General features: G+C 47.9%; 1 protein-coding gene across 3 annotated transcripts in view; it reads right to left on the minus strand.

Annotated features, from left to right (window-relative positions):
- Positions 1-20,650, minus strand: part of Pcsk6 (proprotein convertase subtilisin/kexin type 6) — a 181,703-nt gene that overhangs the window by 110,508 nt on the left and 50,545 nt on the right. For all 3 annotated transcript variants that reach the window (XM_085682658.2, XM_085682657.2, XM_085682659.2), the window contains exons 3-6: positions 9,349-9,453; positions 8,295-8,438; positions 7,049-7,125; positions 4,841-4,929 (exon numbers count right to left, since the gene is read on the minus strand). In XM_085682658.2, the coding sequence (XP_085538784.1) occupies positions 4,841-4,929; positions 7,049-7,125; positions 8,295-8,438; positions 9,349-9,453 (415 nt within the window). The remainder of the gene's footprint in view (positions 1-4,840; positions 4,930-7,048; positions 7,126-8,294; positions 8,439-9,348; positions 9,454-20,650) is intronic.

A 20,650-nucleotide genomic window follows, 5' to 3' on the forward strand; every position in this document is an offset into this window, starting at 1 on the left:
CATGAAGAGCGACCATGAGCCTGAATCATTTAGCATAGACATGATCTGCTATACGGCAGATGTTTCCCGTGCAAGGAATTATGCTTTAAGACGACTGCTAATGGGGCAAAGGCTGACAAATGTGTACTCTACTAGATCAATATAAAGAGCATATGAGCTCCAAGTTTTAGTTTCAGTAAGGGTAGAGGAGACTGTAGCAGACCACCTCTTCTCATCCCAGCTCCTGGGAAACACAAGTGCAGTTCTAAGGGCATCAGAAAGCAACCAGAAGAGGGCAGAGATAGATAGGGATCCGGTGGTTGAAACAGAGGGAACTATCTTGGGTGTCCACGTTTAGATGGATTTCCTCGGCAGGGGCTCTCCCTTGCTTTTCCAAAGCCAGAAGTCAATTGTGACAGGACACGGATTTTGAGAAATTGAGAGCAGGAACCTCAGAAAGGACACAGCTGTGGGGAAAGACATACGCTCACTCAATCCTTCGGCAGATCCCTGAAATATATGTGTCTAGGCAATGTTCTTTAAAAAGGAAACAAAACTCGAGACAATGCGCATAAGCCTGGGCAAGCTGTGCAGAAGTTCCAAGTACTATGCACCTCAGGACTGCAGGTTTCTGAAATACCATAAAGTCAAGGTACAAGAGCAAAACCTATGTCCCTGGTAAAGAAGTCTGTGAAACGAGGAATAAGTCTCTCAAAATTCAAACTTAAATCACTGCTATAACGAATTTTACAGTATTCAGAAAAAAACCCAACAGGCTCTAAACTCTACAATATAGATTATTTTTATTGTATAATAAATTTTTATTACATAATGATACAATAAAAGTAACTAAACATGCAAATGAAAGAATATGTGAACCATTGTAAAGAGGAGAACGAATCATTAGGAACATAAAAGTGACTGGGATACTAGACCTAATGCAAAAGTAATCCCTACTGCTGTACCAGAGAGCGTAGGATAAAAAATACTTAGAGTGAAGATGTGGGGAGTCTCGGGGGAGACTTAGAGATGGTTAAGAACAATAAAGCAAACTGAAAACATAAAACAGAAATTACGATAACTAAAACTTTTTAATTAGGTGGAATTAAGAATAGACTGACTACAATAAAAAGAAGGCACACCCAGAGACAGTATCAGGCAAACTATCTAATTAGAAACAAACAGAGGAAAAGATTTTCCAGAGCCTCAGCGACCTATGAGGTGTGGGGAGTAACCTGGCAACTGTAACTGAAAAACAATGAAAGGCTAACTGTTTTCTTTAAGCTACATATATACATACATACATATGCGTGCGCACACACACACACACACACACACACATATATATATATATATATAGAGAGAGAGAGACAGAGAGAGAGAGAGACAGAGCGAGAGAGAGAGACAAAGACAGAAACAGAGAGAGCACGTGAACTTACTGAGAAACACAGCAAACTCCACGCTGAAATGATAGAAAGAAAATTACACAAAAGGTCATGACAGTGGCCGGGAGCTAGAACTGGGAGGAGCATCCTCAGGCCTCCGCAGAAACAGATCACACCATAGCGGAGGCAGCAGCAGGGATGGTGCCTGCCTCACTAGGAAACACCGGTGGCAGGAGAGCAGAGACCGGTATCTTTAGATCACTGTAAGCATCACACTAGAATCCTGTGCCTACAACTTCTTTCCAACATGAGGACAAAGACCACTTTCAGGGCCAGGAGTTCGATCCCTGGGACACTCATGATGGAAGGAAAGAATTGACTCCCCCAGGTTTTCCTCTGACCTCTGTATCCGTGGGCATATACCCACAAACTAAATTTATTAAGTAGCTTTTTAAAAGACACTTTCAAATACATTCAAGGAGAATTTCTCACGAGAATACTTGAAAATTAAAAAAAAAATCTCTAGAGTCCAGTGTCTTAATCCTTTTGTCTCAATACTCGAGAGGCTGAGCTAGAAAAATTGCCATGAGTATGAAGCCAGCCCAGGCTACATACAGAGCTTTAGGCCAATTTAGGCTACTGACTGAGAACCTATTTCAAAGAATAAATTCTCAGGTTGAAAATTTAAGAAACACTACATATAGGGGCTGGAGAGATGGCTCAGAGGTTAAGAGCACTGATTACTCTTCCAGAGGTTCTGAGTTCAATTCCCAGCAACCACATGGTGTTCACAACCATCCAAAATGAGATCTGGTGCCCTCTTCTGACCTGCAGGCAGAACACTGTATATATAATAAGTAAATAAATCTTTTTTTTTTAAAGAAAGAAACAAGACATATATAGGCAAGTGTATCTTTCTATTAGCTGACTTGAATATTTAAAGCAAGAAACAGTGGATTCTGAGTTGGGTTGCACACATCAGTCATTTCAGCCCTCACGGGGGGCTGAATGCTATGAGGTCAACCTGGGCTACACAGAGACTTACAGGCAAGCCAGGGCTACATAGCAAGACCATGTGTCAAATTAAGAGCTGAACAGTAATATCAATAGGCACAGATCAAACACATAAACTGCTCACCCACAAAACGTGACGGCATGAACTGAAAGAATCTGTTTTCGATTATTTCATTATATCACACATGATTTGTATGTGACTTATTCCAGATGGACTGAGGCAAGCTAGGATATACACTTTACTCTCCTGAGCAACAACTGAAACACACAGCAAAAACTGTGTCGACCCAGAGCCACTGCAGAACCCCACCCCTGCCGTGTGCATTAAAACTCAGAGAGGTTGGCCTCCTTGTGTCTGGGGTACTTCAAACTTGCACTACCTAGGGGTGGGTGACAGGGGTGGGACAGGCAGAAGAGGTGGCCAGCTGTGTGGAAGCCGAATTGCGCATGACGGCTTTGGGGATACTGGCTGCCATGTACCCCGGGTTACGGACAGCTCTCTCTCACACATTTGTCTTCCTCGTCCCTCCCTAGGTCGTCTGGCCCCACCTAGCTCCATGCTGCTGATTTCGCTGCCTCCTTGGAACTCCCTCTGTTTGCAGCCAAGCCTCCAGGTCAGGATCCAGCTGTGCCTCTTGTTTCTGCCTTTCCACGCTCTGCCTGCCTGTCTCACTCCAGTACTTGATCCTGTCCTGACTTCTAGGCAGTACTATTCATCCCAAAGGCATGCTGAGCTCCTGGAGGCTCCTAATTATGTCTGGCATCATCTTCTCCCCTTCGGTGGCTGCCCAGAGTTATACATGTGGTACGTGCTTGAAGATGTTCAATAAATTAATTTTTAAGACATTCTTGTTCCCAGACCTACACAGGAGGTATTCTCTGTCCAGACTCTATAGACTCTGGGAAGCTCAGAGACACAGTTTTGCGTGGAGGATAGGATAGGACCATCCAAGGACAGCACACTGCCCTACACAGGAGGTATTCTCTGTCCAGACTTCAGACTCTGGGAAGCTCAAAGACAGTTTTGCTTGGAGGATAGGGTAGCACCATCCAAGGACAGCACACTCCCCTGCGCAGCTCCCCTGGGCGGGGCTTTATAAGCTTCCGCTGAGTCGTTCTTACACTTTCCCCACCTGCATGGCCCCAGAGAGTCCTCGAGGCCAGTGTTAGCAAACTACCTGGTCCAGACAAACTCCGTGGGACTCTGCAGATCTGGGGTTGCAATCTGCATCTCTAGGAGATATCAGAGTCACTGATGCTGCCCTTCTAGGGAGCTAGAGCACGGCTTGAACAACCCGAACAGTGGTTCTATCTGCTCAGTCAAAGTGAGATAAATGGTTTTGATTATGGGAGGATTGCAATGGGGAGAGGGGGACGACTCAGCAGCTCCCTGGAGATTAGCTCTGAGGCAAAGCCTGCAAATGTGGTATCTGATTTTATTGCCATATCAAACCTGGGAGGCAATCACTGCCTGCCATACATGGGCTCACAGAGAATAGACAAGTTGTGACTACACAGGCAGTGGAGTGTGTGAGTAGGCTTAGGCCTGAGACCTGACGTCAAAGGCCAAATCTTAACCACTTCAAGAAGTCCAAGGAGAGGCAGGCGAGTTCCTAATTTAGTAAACACTTGGAACTCACTTCCTCAAAACTCGAGAAATTCCTCAAGGACTGGGTGATGCAGGAAACCCCTGACCCAACCTCCCCACCTCATGTTCTTTGTAGGTGATGCTGAGGAAGTTGCAACCCCCACCCCTAGGGGGGCCAGCAGAGACATGGGTAAGCCCCCAAGTAGTCCTCGAGACTGTCTGGCACTGTTTCTTCTGCTCCACCTGCTCAGCATTGTGCACTCAGGGGCACTTCAGAAAACCCGGCAACCGAGTTATCACACTGCCAGGCTCTGGTAGGGCAGAGGAAGACATGGCACCGTTTGCTCCAGAGCCTCATGCCAGCAAGGGCAGGCTTGACTTATCAATGTGAGAAACTGCATGAGAAAGCCAGATACAGCTGCAGGCAAGCCCTGGACACACCAACTCCACCAGAAAAAGGATGGAGGCAGAGGGATGACTGGTGGGGAGCACTCCATCAAATACGGAAGCAGGAAGTGGTTGTACAGCAACAGGAGATTGGGCCAAGGGAGAAGCAAGCGTGTCTGGGAAGAGACAGGGAGCCACAGAAGCCTGTCAGAAGAGTCCATGTGATGGCAGAGGCGAGTCAGTGGTCAGGGTGGCCAGGACAAGAGGATTCCCTTCCAGTGGGACCCTCGATGGCAGGAAAATGGCAAGCAATTCCTAGTTTGAGGCCTCCCTACCAGGCTGGCTGCCAGGGTTGTTACAAAGCTGGTATTGCTGCTCTGGGCCAAGCCTATGCTCAGGCCACAGGACATGAGGCTACTGAACGCCATAGGAAGGCTGTTCTCTATCCAGCCCTTGGTCCCTTTGCTCCCGCCTCGTTTTGCCTTACCTCCTATCTTTGCGTTATATGCGATGCCCACGATGCAGTAGGAGTTGTTGGCTGACGCGGCGACTTCTCCTGCACAGCGGGTGCCATGTCTGAAGCAAAGAAAAAAAAAAAAAAAAGAAACAATAAAAGTCAGGTCCCGGACCAGCAATTATTAGAGAACCCTGTAAAATGTTCATTATTTCTGCAGCCAAGGTCAACTATCCCTATGCCTGAGATGGCGGCCAAGCCCCACCCCCTTTTTTGGCAGCCCTTCTGGCACATGTATTCAAGCTGGTTTTGTCCAGCCCTCTTTGCCATCTGGAGGTAGCAAACCATGGTTCCCAGGTTGTCCCTTCTAGGATGCCTCCAATAGATTCCCAGTGAGACCTGGTGCTGGTGTCCATGGCCCTGGGTATCTCCTTGCTTCCTATTGCTCACTCACTGCCAGGGCCATTGACAGTCCTGCCTCAGTTCTGTCTCCTGTGACTAAAGACATGACACTTCACACTTACATGTGTGGCGGTGTCCATGCTCGCCTGACCAGTACAACGAAAGGAAAAAATACCGCGCTTTTGTTTGCTCCCTGTGTCCTGACAAGCACCCTGCTTCCCTACACAGGCCTCTGCCATTTCCACAGGGGTTGGAACAGGAGCTGAGAAAGGACAGTTTTGTCAAATGCTCAGTAGAGGCGAGGGACAATGTGGAAGTCAGCAGAGAAACAAATTGCTTTCCCCAGGAATGACCCCCATCTTCTGACGTGCCACACCGGGTCATTTCCTCTCGCAGAGGCCAAAACATGGTCCGGGTTACATGGCACAGCTGTGAGGAGAGACCACGGGGGAATTGGAATCATTGATCAGATTTGTAGCAAAATTTAAAAATGGCCCCAGGTCTGCTTGCTAGCCCTTTGGAAGGGAGTCATCTGTCATTCTCTGGAACTGTCACAGCCCCAAGGCCAGGCCTGCTCTCAGGTCACACGCTGGGATTTGAGTCTGCCCTTCAAGGGTCACTGCGTGGAATATAGATCATGCTTCCCCGCCTTTTGATGTGTGACCAGGAAGCAGGTCCTTTGCCCGAGGCCTCCCCACGGCTGAGCAGAAGGGCACCTTGGGACGTGAGTCAGAAAGCAGGCAGTCTAGGAGCTCTGGGAGGTCAGCATCTGGCATGTGGCACCCAGCACCCAAGTGGCCCTGCACAGCATCTCTTGGAACCCATGGCATAATAGCATACTGCAGGATTCTGGATGTTGAATACTCCATCCCCAGTCTCACGTGTTAAAGGCTTAGTGACATGTTAAAGGCAAGGTGACATGTTGTGGGATATTTGTATATTCCCTGAAGATACATTGCTGTGATTGATGTAATAAAAGGATGAATGGCCAATAGCGAGGTAGGTGGTATAGGCGGGACTTCCGGGAAGAGAGAGAGAGACTGGGAAGAAGAATCTGGCACACAGGAGACTCCAGGAGACATGTAACAAGTTGGACAGACAGAAATGGAGAGGAGCTAAAAAAAGCCACAGTGGAACATAGATTAATCGAAGCAGGTTAATTTATATTATAAGAGCTAGTGGGACAAATCCAAGCTAAAGTTGAACTTTTATAATAAATATTAAGTCTCCGTGTTAGTATTCATGAGCTGGCGACCCAAAGAATAATCTGTCTACAGTGACATTACTGCAAGGGGCTGTATTTTTAGCAGGTAGAGCCTAGGTCATGCCCTGAGGGATACTGTGAGACCCAGACACTGTGGGCAACCCCAAGACTGCCATTTAGCATGCACAGGTCACATGACCTCTTCAGGTCACCTAAGTGGCGACTAACACAGTGTAAACAATGCCCACAGGTCACCTCACTTACCCATCTCAGTAACCCTTGAGCTCAAACATGTGACCTGTGTGGATAACATACCAAGTTGATGTTTGAACACTGTTAGTCACGGAGAATCCAAAACAAAGGTGATTCCTTTAAATATCCCACAAGGGTAGAAACAGGGACAGCGGTTCACACCCTCTCTGTCTGGCCAGCAGAGGTAACTCCTAAAAGAAAAGGCTAACTCCAAAGAAGCCACCTGTGCCCAAGGAGCTGTGGTAAAGAGACTCCTGAGACCTAGACAGGCCCTGAACAGCACCCAGGCAGGAGAAGAATGCAGAGCCAGCACTACTGCAAGCCTCCTCTTTGCATGCAAGGAAAGGAAGATAAGCCAGGAAGGAGACTGCAAAGGAACATACTTATTCTCATTGCTGGCGTCATATCGTGGAGATGGGTCATAATCATTTCCGTTGACATCATAACTTGCGTAGGAATCCTAGGAGTTAAATCACGGTTAGCAAAGATTAGAGGCGCAATGTACGACAGCCCCAATTTAAAGTTTCCCTGCACCGCGTTTAGAAAATGAAGACAATCACAACCGGGGTTACTGTGACTGTCACCACCATCCTACACACCTTTCCCTGTAGTGAAATACATGGTACATAAAATCTTATCTCAATTGTTTTCAAGTGTATGGTTCAGCGCTGCTAAACTCACACACATTTTTATGCCGTTATCACAACCATTTATCACTAGGACTTTTTCACTGTGCAAAAGGAAAAGCCAGTACTGATGAATCAGGAACTGCCCACTCCCTCCCTCCCTCCCCAAGCCCTGGCGACCACGGCTCCCTTTGTCTCTTTGTGACTCTAGATGTTTCACAGCAGCCATTCAGCATTTGCTTTCTGGGGCAGCTCATTCCTCTAAGCTAAAGTCTTCAGGTCCCAGAACTTCCTTGATTTCATATTGTAACATGCATACTTTCCTTTACATATTTGTAATAATGGTATTCACACAAATCTCATCCTTCTTGGAAGACATATCACCAAGTTTTCCAGTGTTAATGCAGTCTTCAAAACTCATCTCCAAGGGCTAAATAGTTACCTCAAAAGCAGATTCTGTGGGGTTTACTTCACACTCTTGACCCCAGGTATCTTAGAGGCTTAGCACATTTCCCATATTGACTGTATGCCAGGTTCTCCCCTTTACACTAAAGAACTCATCCAATCCTTACAATAACCCCGTAAGGAGCAGTCCTCTCAGTCGCCTATTTTACAGATGGTAACACTGAGGAACAGAGAACTCAGGCAGCTTGCCTGGGGTCAAGCAAATGACAGAGCCAGGAGAGGAACTTGGACTCCCTGGGCCCAGACCCTGTGTTTTAACCCTCAGTGACCCACAAACTAATGTGCATGCGAAAAGCATCTCTGCACGCGAGTTTCTATTCTCTAGGCGACATTCTGGAAGCGTGTGACTCAAACGTGTGGGCGTATCCCTCTGCAAAGCCTTCCCTGGTGCAAGGGAGAATGCATCCCTGATCCTTCCCAGGATGATTTTCATCGTTCCCTGATTTAATGTGTTTGGGGAAAAGGAAAGACAATTTGGATGTATTTTATAACTAGTGTGGTTGAATACCATGTGTGTCAAGTCTGAGGTTGGACTTACATAGTTGGGGGCCAGGTCTGGGTGATTCCTTTCTATGCCATCATCAAGGATGGTGACCACCACGTTCTTTCCCGTGTAGCCTCGCTTCCATGCCGCCTGGACGTTCATCTCTGACCGACAGCGACTGTTCTTATCAGCACAATGCTGCAAACACAGAAGACGTGAAGCCCAGGGTGACACCTCTGATGCTGAGTGGCCACAGAATGTCAACCCAGACACTCTTGATGCCCACAGGGCACAGCATAGAAACCCAAACACTCCTGATGCCCACAGCGCACAGCATAGAAACCCAAACAGTCATGATGCCCACAGGGCACAGCACGGAAACCCAGACACTCCTGATGCCCACAGGGCACAGCATGCCGACCCAGACACTCCTGATGCTCACAGGGCACAGCATGCCAACACAGACACTCCTGATGCCCACAGGGCACAGCATGCCGACCCAGACACTCCTGATGCCCACAGGGCACAGCATGGAAACCCAGATAGGGGCGACTATATTAGGAAGCCATGAAAAACAGAGGGCTCCACCTTAGCAAAGACTTTCTTACATGTGGAGACTCCCTAGCTTCTCTGCATCTGGCAGTGTGCTACCACTTCCCTATGTCCCTGTCTCCTGCTGGGGACACTGCCCAGGGACAGATCCTCTCTCCTTAGTCCATGCTACAGCCAGCATCAAAGCCCTTCCCTCCGTACAGAGGACTCTCACACAGGCTCGTTTGTGCTTTCATGTAGAGCAGTGGTTCTCAACCCGTGGGTCGCGACCTCCACAGGGGTCGCATATCAGACATCCTGCACGTCATCTATTTACATCAGGATTCATTACAGCAGCACAATCACAGTTATGAAATAGCAACAGCATAATTTTATGGGTGGGGGGGTCACTGCAACACGAGGAACTGTGCTGAGACCACTGACGCAGAGGGTTCACACTCAAGATGAAGGAGGTCTGTCTGGAGCTGTCCTGGGAACACAAGGGAAAAGACCACCCACTTCAGAGGCATAGCATGCTAATGTCCTAGAGAAGACAGAGGTCCCATCACCTACTCACCATGTACCACATGTTGGACCAAATGGGATCATTGAAATAGAGAGAGTCGCTTCGCGCCTGCCTCTTGACCCTGCGCTTCACTTCTTGTTGTTGGAGCCATTTTACCTACCGGAAAGCAACGTAGATATTATTTACTTTGAAGGTGTGATGTTTGCACAGGTAAAATACTTGCTATGTGAGCCTGACAACCCGAGTGTAAACCCAGGAACCGATATTAAAAACCAAACACGATGCAATGGCTCATATCTCCATTCCAGCACCCCGACAGCGAGATGGAGAAGCAGAGACAGGAGAATTGTCCTGAAGTTTCAAAGTCAGCTACCCTGGAGTCTGCAGTGTAGCAGCAACAACAGAGGCCCTATCTCAGAAGTGATGTGGAAGAGAACCAGCTTCGGCAAGCCTTCCTCTGACCTCCACATACACACTCTGGTGTGCACGTGTATGTGTACGTGTTCACACAAACACACACAAACACTTAAAAAGGGGTGGCAAGGTTGCTTAGTGGGTAAAACACTAAGTACACAAACCCAAAAAACTCACAACAATGTGGAAGGTGAAAAACAACTCCATACTTAGCCTGTAGTCTCCACACACATGCTGTGTATGACATTTGTGTGTGTGCATGTGTATGTGTGCATAAACTAACCACAGGTAGATCTATCTGATAGATAGGTGTATCTGATAGATAGGTACATCAATGGTAGACAGATAGCTGATAAATAGAGCATTTATGTTTTTAAAAGTGACCTCCCCGGGTGGTATGGTGTGCACCTTTAATCCTAGCACTCGGGAGGCAGAGGCAGGTGGATCTCTGTGAGTGTAAAGCCAGTTTGGTCTACAGAGTGAGTTCCAGGACAGCCAGGACTGTTACACAGAAAAATCCTTTCTCAAAAAAAAAAAAAAAAACAAACAAAAAGGTGGCCTCCCAATTTCAGTCTCTTCTAGACACTGTGGGGTTTCCTTTGGTAAGATCTGGGTCACGGTAGGTGCTCTGGATGGCATGTACCAAGGGATGCTTTTGACCCCATTTGAAAGCTTGCTGACTTCCTATGAATGGGGTTGCTGGTGGTGCTGCTGACATAACGGACAGACTTTGACCTTAGTCCCCCAGAAACAATAGGCTGTGAAGGTGCCAAAAGACTGAGTGACAACTGCTCCCAAAAAGGAAACACGAATGGAAGAGAATGAAAAAACTGTTCCGCCAGCTGGTACCAGAGGACAGGAGGAAGTAAAGGGCCATAATTAATGTACCAGAGATCTGGGCAGCGACTAGAAACGCGGCACCAAAGCATGCACAGAGACGATCCAGAAAGGAAAACATCAGAGGACTGACATCAGCAATTCCTAGCTAGTGATATCACTGCTAACCCACAATCGAGATTTTAGAAATTTCTTTCACGCGGCATTACTTGCCTTCATGATCGAGCAAGAGTTTGAAAGGTGGAATAAATGAGACAGAAACTGGGATAAACTCAGCCCCACACCTTGGGGTGCCTCCCAAGCCTCAGTTTGTCTGTCTGAAGAATGGGCCGACCATCATGCATTCTGATGGCCGCTGCGTACACAGGGCATACAAAACACTCGCACCCATACCCAGCATGCAGCGTTATGCTTATTATGTGATGCATTCTTTTCTGACTGCAGGAGCCTAGTCCAGATCCCAAGGTAGTAGAAGTGTTTTCTTTGGCCTTGCTGAGCCGGGCAGCACCTCAGCAACGCTTGCAGCTGGGGTTCAGGCGGGTGCCAAGACTGGAAAGATGAGATTGCAATCGTGCATCCAGCCCGTGCTCTCAAGGAGGCCGGACCCCATTCTGGGGCTCCCACCCTGCAGGCGGTGGAGTGATGTCACTCTACATAAGACAGGCTGCCTATAGGAGTTGGCACAGACAAGAGGAAAGAACAAAGGACAAGGGAACTCAAGGTTACTTGAAGGTTTCTGGGCCAAGGCTGGGGACTCGAGGCTTGTCCTAGACATTAGAATGGCTATCAGTTTAAACAAGGAGTGAGGTATTCTGGGGTGAAAGGTAAGATTCCCCTCTCTTCCGTAAGTCTCAGCTTCTCCATTTCCTGAAGGAGGGAGCATTGCACCCCGACTGGGAGCCTGACAGGAGGACAATGGATGTCAAAGCTCCCTGGTATGCAGGACAAAACCTGTCGGAGGAAGCATGGGCTGACCCACCACTGACAGGATCTATCTACGAATCATCTGTATATTAGGTTTATTAGCAACCCTGCAAGAAAGCTGGGAATGGGTACACACACCGTCAATTCTAGTACATGGGAGGCAAGAGGTTCGATGCATAGGCCAGCCAGAGTTATGTAGCAAGACACTGTCTCAAAAACAACAACAGAGAAATCCTGCAAAGGGCACAAAATCAGTTTGGGCTTGGACAGTTTAAAAGCTCTGGCCCCAGGTCCGGGGCAATTCTTAAGAGCCACAGACAGAGACTCCTGCGGGAGACAAACGATGCAACAAGAGGCTTTGCCCATCACAACCACTCACTCGCGGCATTTTACAGCGTCCCCACCTTATGCTGCTACCGGAACAGAAAGCCCTACCTGGTATGAGAGATGTAAGGCACTGTTTCCACAACTGCTAAACACCTCGTTATAAAACACAGTGGACGCCGCCGGTTCTGTCCTCTCTGAGATGATGCCATCCCCCCGGCCATCCTGAGAGCTCCTGACTTACTGTCACCTTAAACACCCAGAGCCCCAGCGCCACCAGGCCTCATTTCCGCTTGAGAAGGTAGCTATGCTTTCTGAGCCTGCGTGGATGGTGTGGGGAAACAAGTTTGCCGAATGGAGTTGTCAGCTGAATGAGTTGAGCATCCCAGCTCCTGGTCATGGCTGGGCTCTGGGGAAGGGCCCCATGCTGACACGGTTCTGCGTGGGCTGTGACAACACTGGATGCACAATACGATCTGGAGTTCCCAACGGTATGCTCTCTCTCCTCGTTATAAATCTCCCCCAGTGACAGGCGACAGGGACCAAGACAGTCTCAGAGCAATGAAACCGAACAGCATGGATTATGTACCCAGTGTGGGGTATCTAGGGTCAACGCGGTGAACAGGGACCAGGTCAGCACAAGCACAATGACTAACCTGGCTAGCTGTCACCCAATCTTTTTCTCAGGCTCTGGCCACTGCCTTACTCCTCCCCCATCTCTGGGAAAAGGCAACAGGACTCCCAAGCTCACTTCTGGACTGTCATAAAGAGTAAGCTAATTTTCCATCCTGATTTCTCGGCGTAGTGGTTGGTCATCCTGGGACCACATAGTCACCTGCTCACTCAACAGAGACGTGCACGAGAATTCCATGGGCCCAGCGCTAAGTTCTGGGGAGACGAGGGTAAACATACTTGGTTCTTGACCAAGGCCAACACGCCAGTCCTCCACCCCGGCCTGATGTGAGGCTCTGTGTGGGTGCCCTCAGATTAGAGCCACCTTGCTACTCTAAGAAGGCCAGAAATAGGCCTATGTCCCAAAACCAAGTGATGGAAGCTTCATCTCCCACATCAGACAAAACCCTCTCATGTACACAGAAGGGTCCTTTGCCTAGGCATGCCCACAGACTCTCATTATGTCCCTGACTAACGTGACTTACAGCAAAAGACTGTATTACTTAGGTCTCTAACATATCCCTCTTGGGACTGATGCTTCTGTAGAAATTGAAAGCCAGTGTTGAAGAGCTGAGGGCTGATAACGTGTCTTTTGGACTATTTTACCCTGAGTATGTAATTATCTATACTAGAAAAAGCAACGTGTGAATCTCTTTGGGTTAAGTATTGCCCGTTACAGAGGTTTGTATGTGAATGTCCTCCACAGGCTCAGATTTTTTTGGTGGGGGGAGGGGGGCTTCTGCCCTTCTAGCTAGCTCTATTTGCTTCCTACTTGTAGGAAAGATGTGTGCTTTCAATTTCCTGATTCAGTGCCCAAGCCTGCCGCATTTGGGGCTCCCAATCCTCTGAAGCTTACAGCCCATGTAAGGCCTTCCTTCTGTAAGCTATGTTAGTTTGGATATTCTTATCTCAGCAAGAGAAAAGGAACCAGTCCAGACCTTGGAACCAGTGAGCAGGCTGTTGCTGTCAAGAACATGGTCATGCTGCCATTCTGAAGGAATATGGAAGAAGACGGTTAAAGGGGGTAAGCGGGGCTTAACGGACCATTCCACAAGCAGCCTGGAAGGCAGCAGTGCCGTGAGAAATGGGGACTGTGTCTGAAGAGGTTTCAGAGGGAAACGACAGTGGGAACTGGGCTAGAGGTCATTCCTATGAAATTTGGCAAAGAATCTGGCCACTTTCCACCCGAGTCCTAAGAACTTGTCTGAGGCTAAATAAAAAAAATTGATGAACTAATTTCTTTGGCAGAGAGGATTTCAAAGCATAGCACTGAACCTGTGGCTTGGTTACTATTAACAACTCTTATGCAGGTCTACAGTTACAAGGAATAGGCAAGGTAGAAAAAAATACAAAATGTACAGTTTAGAGAGAAAAAAAAAAGCTTAATGTTACATCCAAAGCCTGTGCTGGAAGAGGGGCTATAACTGCTCAGATCAGCAGCATTAAGGAGAGAGCCAACTATACCGGGACAAAGGGAGGGGTGTCCCTAGGGGGAGACCCCTCCATCCCCTAGCCCTCACCACCAAGCTCCCAACTTGTGAAAGAGAACCCGTGGTGTTTCTTCTAGGAAACAACTGGATCCCAAAGCCAATGTGATTCAAGAGGGCAGGGGCCATCCCAAGCTAGTAGCCAAACCTGGCAGCATTGCCCATTTGCTGCTGGATCCAGAGTACAAGGGACACAAGAGGCAAAAGATCATGGTTCTTCTTCCTCTGTGGTATCAGAGAACCTCGACGGCCAGGCAGTGTGGCTTGGGGGGGCCTCTGTGTGAAAGTCCCGAGAGGGTAAGAGGCTGTTTTACAAGGCTGTGAAGGAGAAACCTGGGCTGCAGAGGAGATCACAGACATCGGCGATGCCATAGCTGTTAGGCAGCTGCCAAAGGGAGCAACAGGCAGGGGGACCAGTCTCGAGAGGAATGCCCGTCAGTGACTGCAGCGCGGGAAGGGTGGAGCCTTTTAAGCCACTGGAACCAGGGGATCCATGGGGCTGTGTTTGCTTTGCTGGACTCCGGTTTTGCTTTAGTTCAGGATCTCCTCATCATGCTCCCATTCCTCCCTTTCAGGGTGGAAATGTATATTCTGTGCTGTTATATGTTGGAAGCATGTGATTTGATTGTTGATTTTACAGGGCTCTGTAGTTCAGAAACTGCCTTGAATCTCAGAAACTTTGGACTTTGTGACAGTGTTGAGACTGAGAAACCCTATGGGGACTTCAAAAGATGAACAAAATAAATTTTGCATTATGTTAAGGCCATGGGTCTAATAAGCCCCTCTCCTAAGAGAGTTGGTGTACATAGGAAGTCTTCGTGCTTCTCTGGCAGCAGGCCTGACTATCTCTTCCCACTAAAGCTTTGTTCACGCCCTTTGCACCAGACGCCGTACACTGTGTGAGGTGGCCAAACTTTCTCCCTGTGAGAAATGCACAGCAAGAGCCAACAGTACGTATTGATTCGGCTTTCGAGTTCACAGGATAAGACTTGGAAAACAAGGTCTAAACTCAAGTAAGCTCATGTCTGAGTGACTCTGGCCTCCGCTTCTGACTGCACGGCCTTGGGGCTGCTACGGTTGGCAAGCGTGGTGAGGGCTTGTTGACTGACCTACGGTGCTGTTGAGAGATGCATAACCTTGAAGAGGTGAGGTCCTGACTGGCGCTGCAGGCCAGAGGCAGACTGTTTACCTAGTAGGCATGTACAAGGTACTGGGTTTCAGCCCCAGCAGGGGATTGGGGGAGCTAGTTGAAGGAAGTTATGTCACTGGGGTACACTTTTGAGGGATATTGCCCTGGACCTTCCTTGGTCTTTGCTCCCCAGCTGCCGTGGGGCGAATCTGCCTTCCCTGTCATGTGCTCCCTTTATGATGTGGTGTGCTGCCACAGGCCCAAACAAACAGGACAGTGGTTCTCAACCCGTGGGTTGTGGTCCTTTTGGGGGTTGAATGACTCTTTCACAGGGCTTGTCCTAAGAGCGTCAGAAAACACAAATATGTACATTATGACTCATAACTGCAGCAAAATTACAGTCATGAAGTAGTAATGATAATCATTTTATGGTTGGGGTCACCACAGCATGAGGAACTGTATTAAAGGGTCGCAGTGTTAGAAAGGTTGAGAACTCCTGCAATAGGATTAGGTAACTATGACTTCAAAGTTCTGAAATGGAGGTATGTTTTTAAATCAAACTTTAAATTATCAAACCGAGTGATGCACTGTGGCATTTTCATAAATGTACCATTATACTTCGTTCTAGTTCACCCCCCCGCTTTGTCCCAAGTTGATTTATCTCAGGTATTTGTCATAGTGACACAAAGGTGAATTTAAAATGGTGGTCCAATTATCCTTGCTGCCCTACAGCCACGTAGGCAGGGTCTAAGTCCTGTCGCTGTTGTATTTCACTATGCTCGGCAATGCATGGCACTCAGATGGAGTTCATTAATGCTTTCCGGATGAAGAAATGAAGCTGTGACTCAGATTTTAAATATGAATATGCTTCGGGTCGTATATAAGATACACCCATAAACAGACTTTTAGGAACATACTTCTGAGTTGAAAATATAATTTAGATAGATCTCCTTTTCTTTTTGAGACGGGGGTCTCACTATGTTGCTTCTGCTAGTCTGGGACTCACTCTGTAGCTCAGGCTGGTCTTGAACTCACAACCCTCTGCTCCAGACCCAGCTTGGGTACTGACTACTGTTCGTTTAGTTTTTGTGGAACATCAACAACAAGTGATTTGGGCTGGGAGCAAGGCTACTAAACATACTCCTACCATGCACAAATCCTGCCCATCGCCAACTGATGCAAAACATCTTCATTTTGATTTCTTTAAACTTTATTCTGACCCTTTTTTTTCTTCTCTCCACTTCTGTTTGTTTCGTGCTAAGCTGACACCAGAATTACCCTACAAAGTTCTTCGCTCCGGGAAAGAATCTTCCCAGGATTACATGCAGAGCGGCACTTTGGCAGTAACTGCAGCCCACACACCGCCTCGCCCCAACCCTATACTTTGTTTTCCAGCAAATGGCCAACTTTGTTCTAGAAGTCAAGTGAAAATCCAGCCTCTCTGGAATGTGTGCAAGATGAGATACAATTTACAGACAGCCATAGGAACCCACACGAAGAAGCAGAGACCTGGTGGCAGAGGGCAGGGTGGGGAGTGTGGGGAGACCCTGACAGGACTGCAGGAAACAGCCTGCAGGTGTCAAGGGCCATTGATGTGACCTCGTTGTTCATCTAGTCCCAGTGGCATCCTTTGCTGTTTCCTCTTCCCCTGAGCGGATAGCCCACTTGACACATTGGTCCTGGGTGTCACTAGCAACAAAGGGCTGTTTTGAAAAGTCCTCACATGTGACAGTTATAACACAGAGAGTATAAAACTCTGCTTGTGCCCTACCCAAAGTCATGTATGATGTCAGCCCTTTCCTGCCCAGAAGGGTTTGCTACAGCCTCAGAAACCCCAGCAAGCTTCCCCAGGGAGGCCCCTTTCTATATGCGAGCCTAGAGTCCACGGCGTGGATGGATAGAGTTAAGGCGACAAAGGACATTCACAGAGGCCTCTGTACTGAAAGCTCCTACACAGGATGGCAGGGAAGGGCATATGTGGGAACCATACCACTAAACCTCTTTAGGCACTCAGCAGAGGGTCTCTCCTACTGAGCCTTGAATGGATTCTGTGCTCTGTGTACAGAGGTACCCAGAGCAAAGAGGACAGTTCCTGGCAACTCTCTCTTCCCTGTGCCTTTTGGCTTCATTAAAGAGAAGTGGACTTTATTCTATAAATGTAAAAGAACAAGAGGGACTTCTATATGGTAAGGCAGCCTGAGTACCCACCTTGCAGATCAGTAGAGGAATCAAGGCCCTGTTCCCAGAGCCCAGAAACCATCGAATCCTAAAGCCCCCCCTCACCCCCTTACCACAGAAGGGAGCAGCTGGGGAAATAAGCCTGGGTAGACAGTCAGATAGCCTGCCAGGGCCTCAGTTTCCAAACCACAGAAGTGTGTGGGTTTGGCCAGCCCATCTCTAAGCCTTTGCACTCAACGAGGTGATCACAGTTAGTTTATGCTGACGGATTTAAAGACCTTGGCTGGGCCAACCTCCAACTGCTGAAAGGCTCAACATGGTGAGTTAGGTGAGGAAGAGAGTGCTCGCCAATGATTACACAACTCCAAACAGCTTGCACACCGCTTTACTGTGTGTGCACAAGAGGTGCACAGATGTGAGAGGAAGTAAAGCTGGACCCATGTCCCTAAAGGAGTGGAAGGACAGGCTGGAGTCCTGGGACTTCTGGGAACTGCATGGAAATGCTGCAGGAATGGGCATGGGGTTTTTGTCCTACCATAACCTTGATCTGTTTGTCAAAAGGGCCTCAGTCTCACTGTGATTAGGAACACGGGATAAATCTAAAGAGACAGACATCTGGTCACCCCTTGCCATCCTCTTCGGTCACCTACATCACGAGAACATAAAAGGAAAAGCATATATTTTTACTGAAGGGCAAAATTATAAACATTAAGAAAATGTCCTTGGCTCGTGCCTCCATGCTGGATGTCCTGATGCTACCCACATTTCAGAGTAGACTAAAAGCCCTCTTGCTCTTTTATTATTAATAATTTTCATTTATTTTACATACCGACCACAGTTTCCCCTCTCTTTCCCTCCCACCACCTCCCATTTACCATCCCCCATCCACTCCTCCTGGTCTCTGTTCAGCAAGGGCAGGCAATGGCCCTCTTATTTGGAGTTTGATGGCTCTATGTCTGCAGTTATGGCTTCAATGGTCCCTGCATGTCATTCCCATCTAATTGCCCTACTGTTGCCCACGATGTTGGACTAAACAGAAGACTGAGATATGCTGCTGCCTCTAGACTTTCCTGACCTCCTGACTCTTTCTCCCTTGCGCTTCTCTCCTTTGGTCTCTGATGAAAAGTTGTTGATTGCTCACTTTGAAAGTTGAAACTAAGAACGATGAACTGTGTTAGAGCACGGAAATAAAACTCATGGATTAAAATGCAACAGTGACAGCAATGACAAAAAGATCGTGGGGAGCTGGCCAGAGGTGGCGCACACCATTAATCCCAGCACTTGAGAGGCAGAGGCAGGCAGACCTCTGTGAGTTCGAGGCCAGCCTGGTCTACAGAGTGAGTGCCAGGACAGTCAGGGCTACACAAAGAAACCCTGTCTCAAAAAAACAAAACAACGACAACAAAACAAAACAAAAAACCATAGGGTTAAGCTAGGTTCATGGAAATGAAAGGGTTTCCTCTGCACTTGTGGATGTGACAGCTATCACCTCCTTGGAGGCCAGGAGGACTATCTAGGCTTCTGGCTTCACCTGAGCTGGTCTTAGTAGGAATCCTGAGCCACTTGTAGTGCTGTACAGATTCTGCTTGGGGTTGGCATGGAGTAGACACCAGGTTGCTATGCCAATCGTATGCATAAATCAGGGCAGTAGACAATGGGAAAAAGTTAGGAAACCCAAGAAATAAAACACACTCTAACTCAGCCTAGAATCCCACCAGCACCACCCTCTCGTGTCACCAAGGCAACAGGGAAGCAACCCCTCCCCTCCCTTCTTCACTTGCAGCTACAGAAAAACACTGTAGAAGCCATTTCTTGAATTCTGTTTAGAAGACCCTGGCTTAACCATCACAAGAGATGTGATGATGTGTGATGATATTTTGTTTGTGATCTGACGAATAAAGCTTGCCTGAAGATCAGAGTGTGGAGCTAAGCTACTAGTTAGCCATAGAGGCCAGGCAGTGGTGGCACACACCTTCAATCCCAGCACTGGGGAGTCAGAAGGTGACCTCTGTGAGTTCAAGGCCACCCTGGGCTACACTAGATTGATCCAGTTTAAAACAGAAACAGAGTCAGGCAGTTGTGGCTCACACCTTTAATCCCAGTACACGGGAGTCACATGCCTTTAATCCCAGCACTAGGGAGGTGGCCCAGCAGAGAGAGGAATATATAAAGCATGGGGAGACATGAGTTCAGGGAATTCAGTCTACGGATTTGTAAAGATAGGATCTTGCCCGCTTGGTTCTGAGGATTCCATAGGGGTAAGAACCGGTGGCTGGCTGCTTTGTTTCTCTGACCTTTCAGTTTTCACGCCCTAATATCTGACTCCGGGTTTTTATTATTAAGACCAATTAGAATTCACGCTAAAAAATGTGAGCAGTATGTCAGTGGGTGCTTTCGGAAATTAAAACTGTTCATTCATCCGTAAGTTACTTCCCATTTTGCTGAAGGACATAGAAGGTGCTAGAAGGTGCCAATCTCTCATCAACCGTCACCGGCTTCCAGTTACTGAAGACAGAGCTGCGGCCACAGCCCAGCTTGGTCAGTCCTTAGGGCTGAATTGTGTCTCCCCCTAGATTCTTATGCTGAAGTCCTAAGTAAGCCCCAGTATCTCAGAATGAGGCTGTGATGCTCAAACCCATGGCCTCACACATGTTAGGCAAGTGTTCTACCTCTAGCCACACCCCAACCTCTGGAGACAGTCTTTAAAGAGACAAACTGAGTTAAAATGAGGTCATTAGAGGGGGCCTTCATCCATTATTACTGATGTCCTCATGTGAGATTAGGGCACAGATGTGCACGGAGGGAGACCATGTGAGGACACAGCAGGAGCACAGCAGTGTGCAACAGACTTCAGCAGAATCCACCCAGCAGAAACCCTCATCTTCTCCTCCTGGCCTCCGTGACTGTGAGACGGAACGATCTGTTAGTTAAGCCACCCAGTCTGTGGTCCTTTGTCGCAGCAACCCTAGCAGACACCGAGCCACACTGCCGGTGTCTATCATGATGGTTTTGGCAACGTGACAAGGCTTTCGGAATTCAGGCTTTCTTGTGGGCTTCGTTTTAAGTGAGTTAGGGTGAGCCACAATTTCTATCTCAGACATTTAGAAAGAAAGAAGCTGGTATGCAAATGAAGCCAGGTAGATGCTGTATACACAAATGAAAACTGAGGGGCATTTCAATAAACATTTATTTAGCATCTGTTATCTTTTACTGGGCAACTGCTGGGCTTGTAGGGAAAATAAAAACAAACGAGATATGGTCTTGGCTCTCAGCAAGTTCATATTGTGTTGGCAAGAAATGGGCTTTTGTATTTCTATGGCCAAGCTCCTCTTCCCAAGAGCATCCTTGAAGCTGGTTGGTTTGCCTTCCCCTTACCTCTCCATTGGTT

This window comes from Myodes glareolus, chromosome 24, assembly GCF_982192425.1.
Source record: "Myodes glareolus chromosome 24, mMyoGla1.1, whole genome shotgun sequence".
NCBI classification, from domain to species: Eukaryota; Metazoa; Chordata; class Mammalia; order Rodentia; family Cricetidae; genus Myodes; species Myodes glareolus.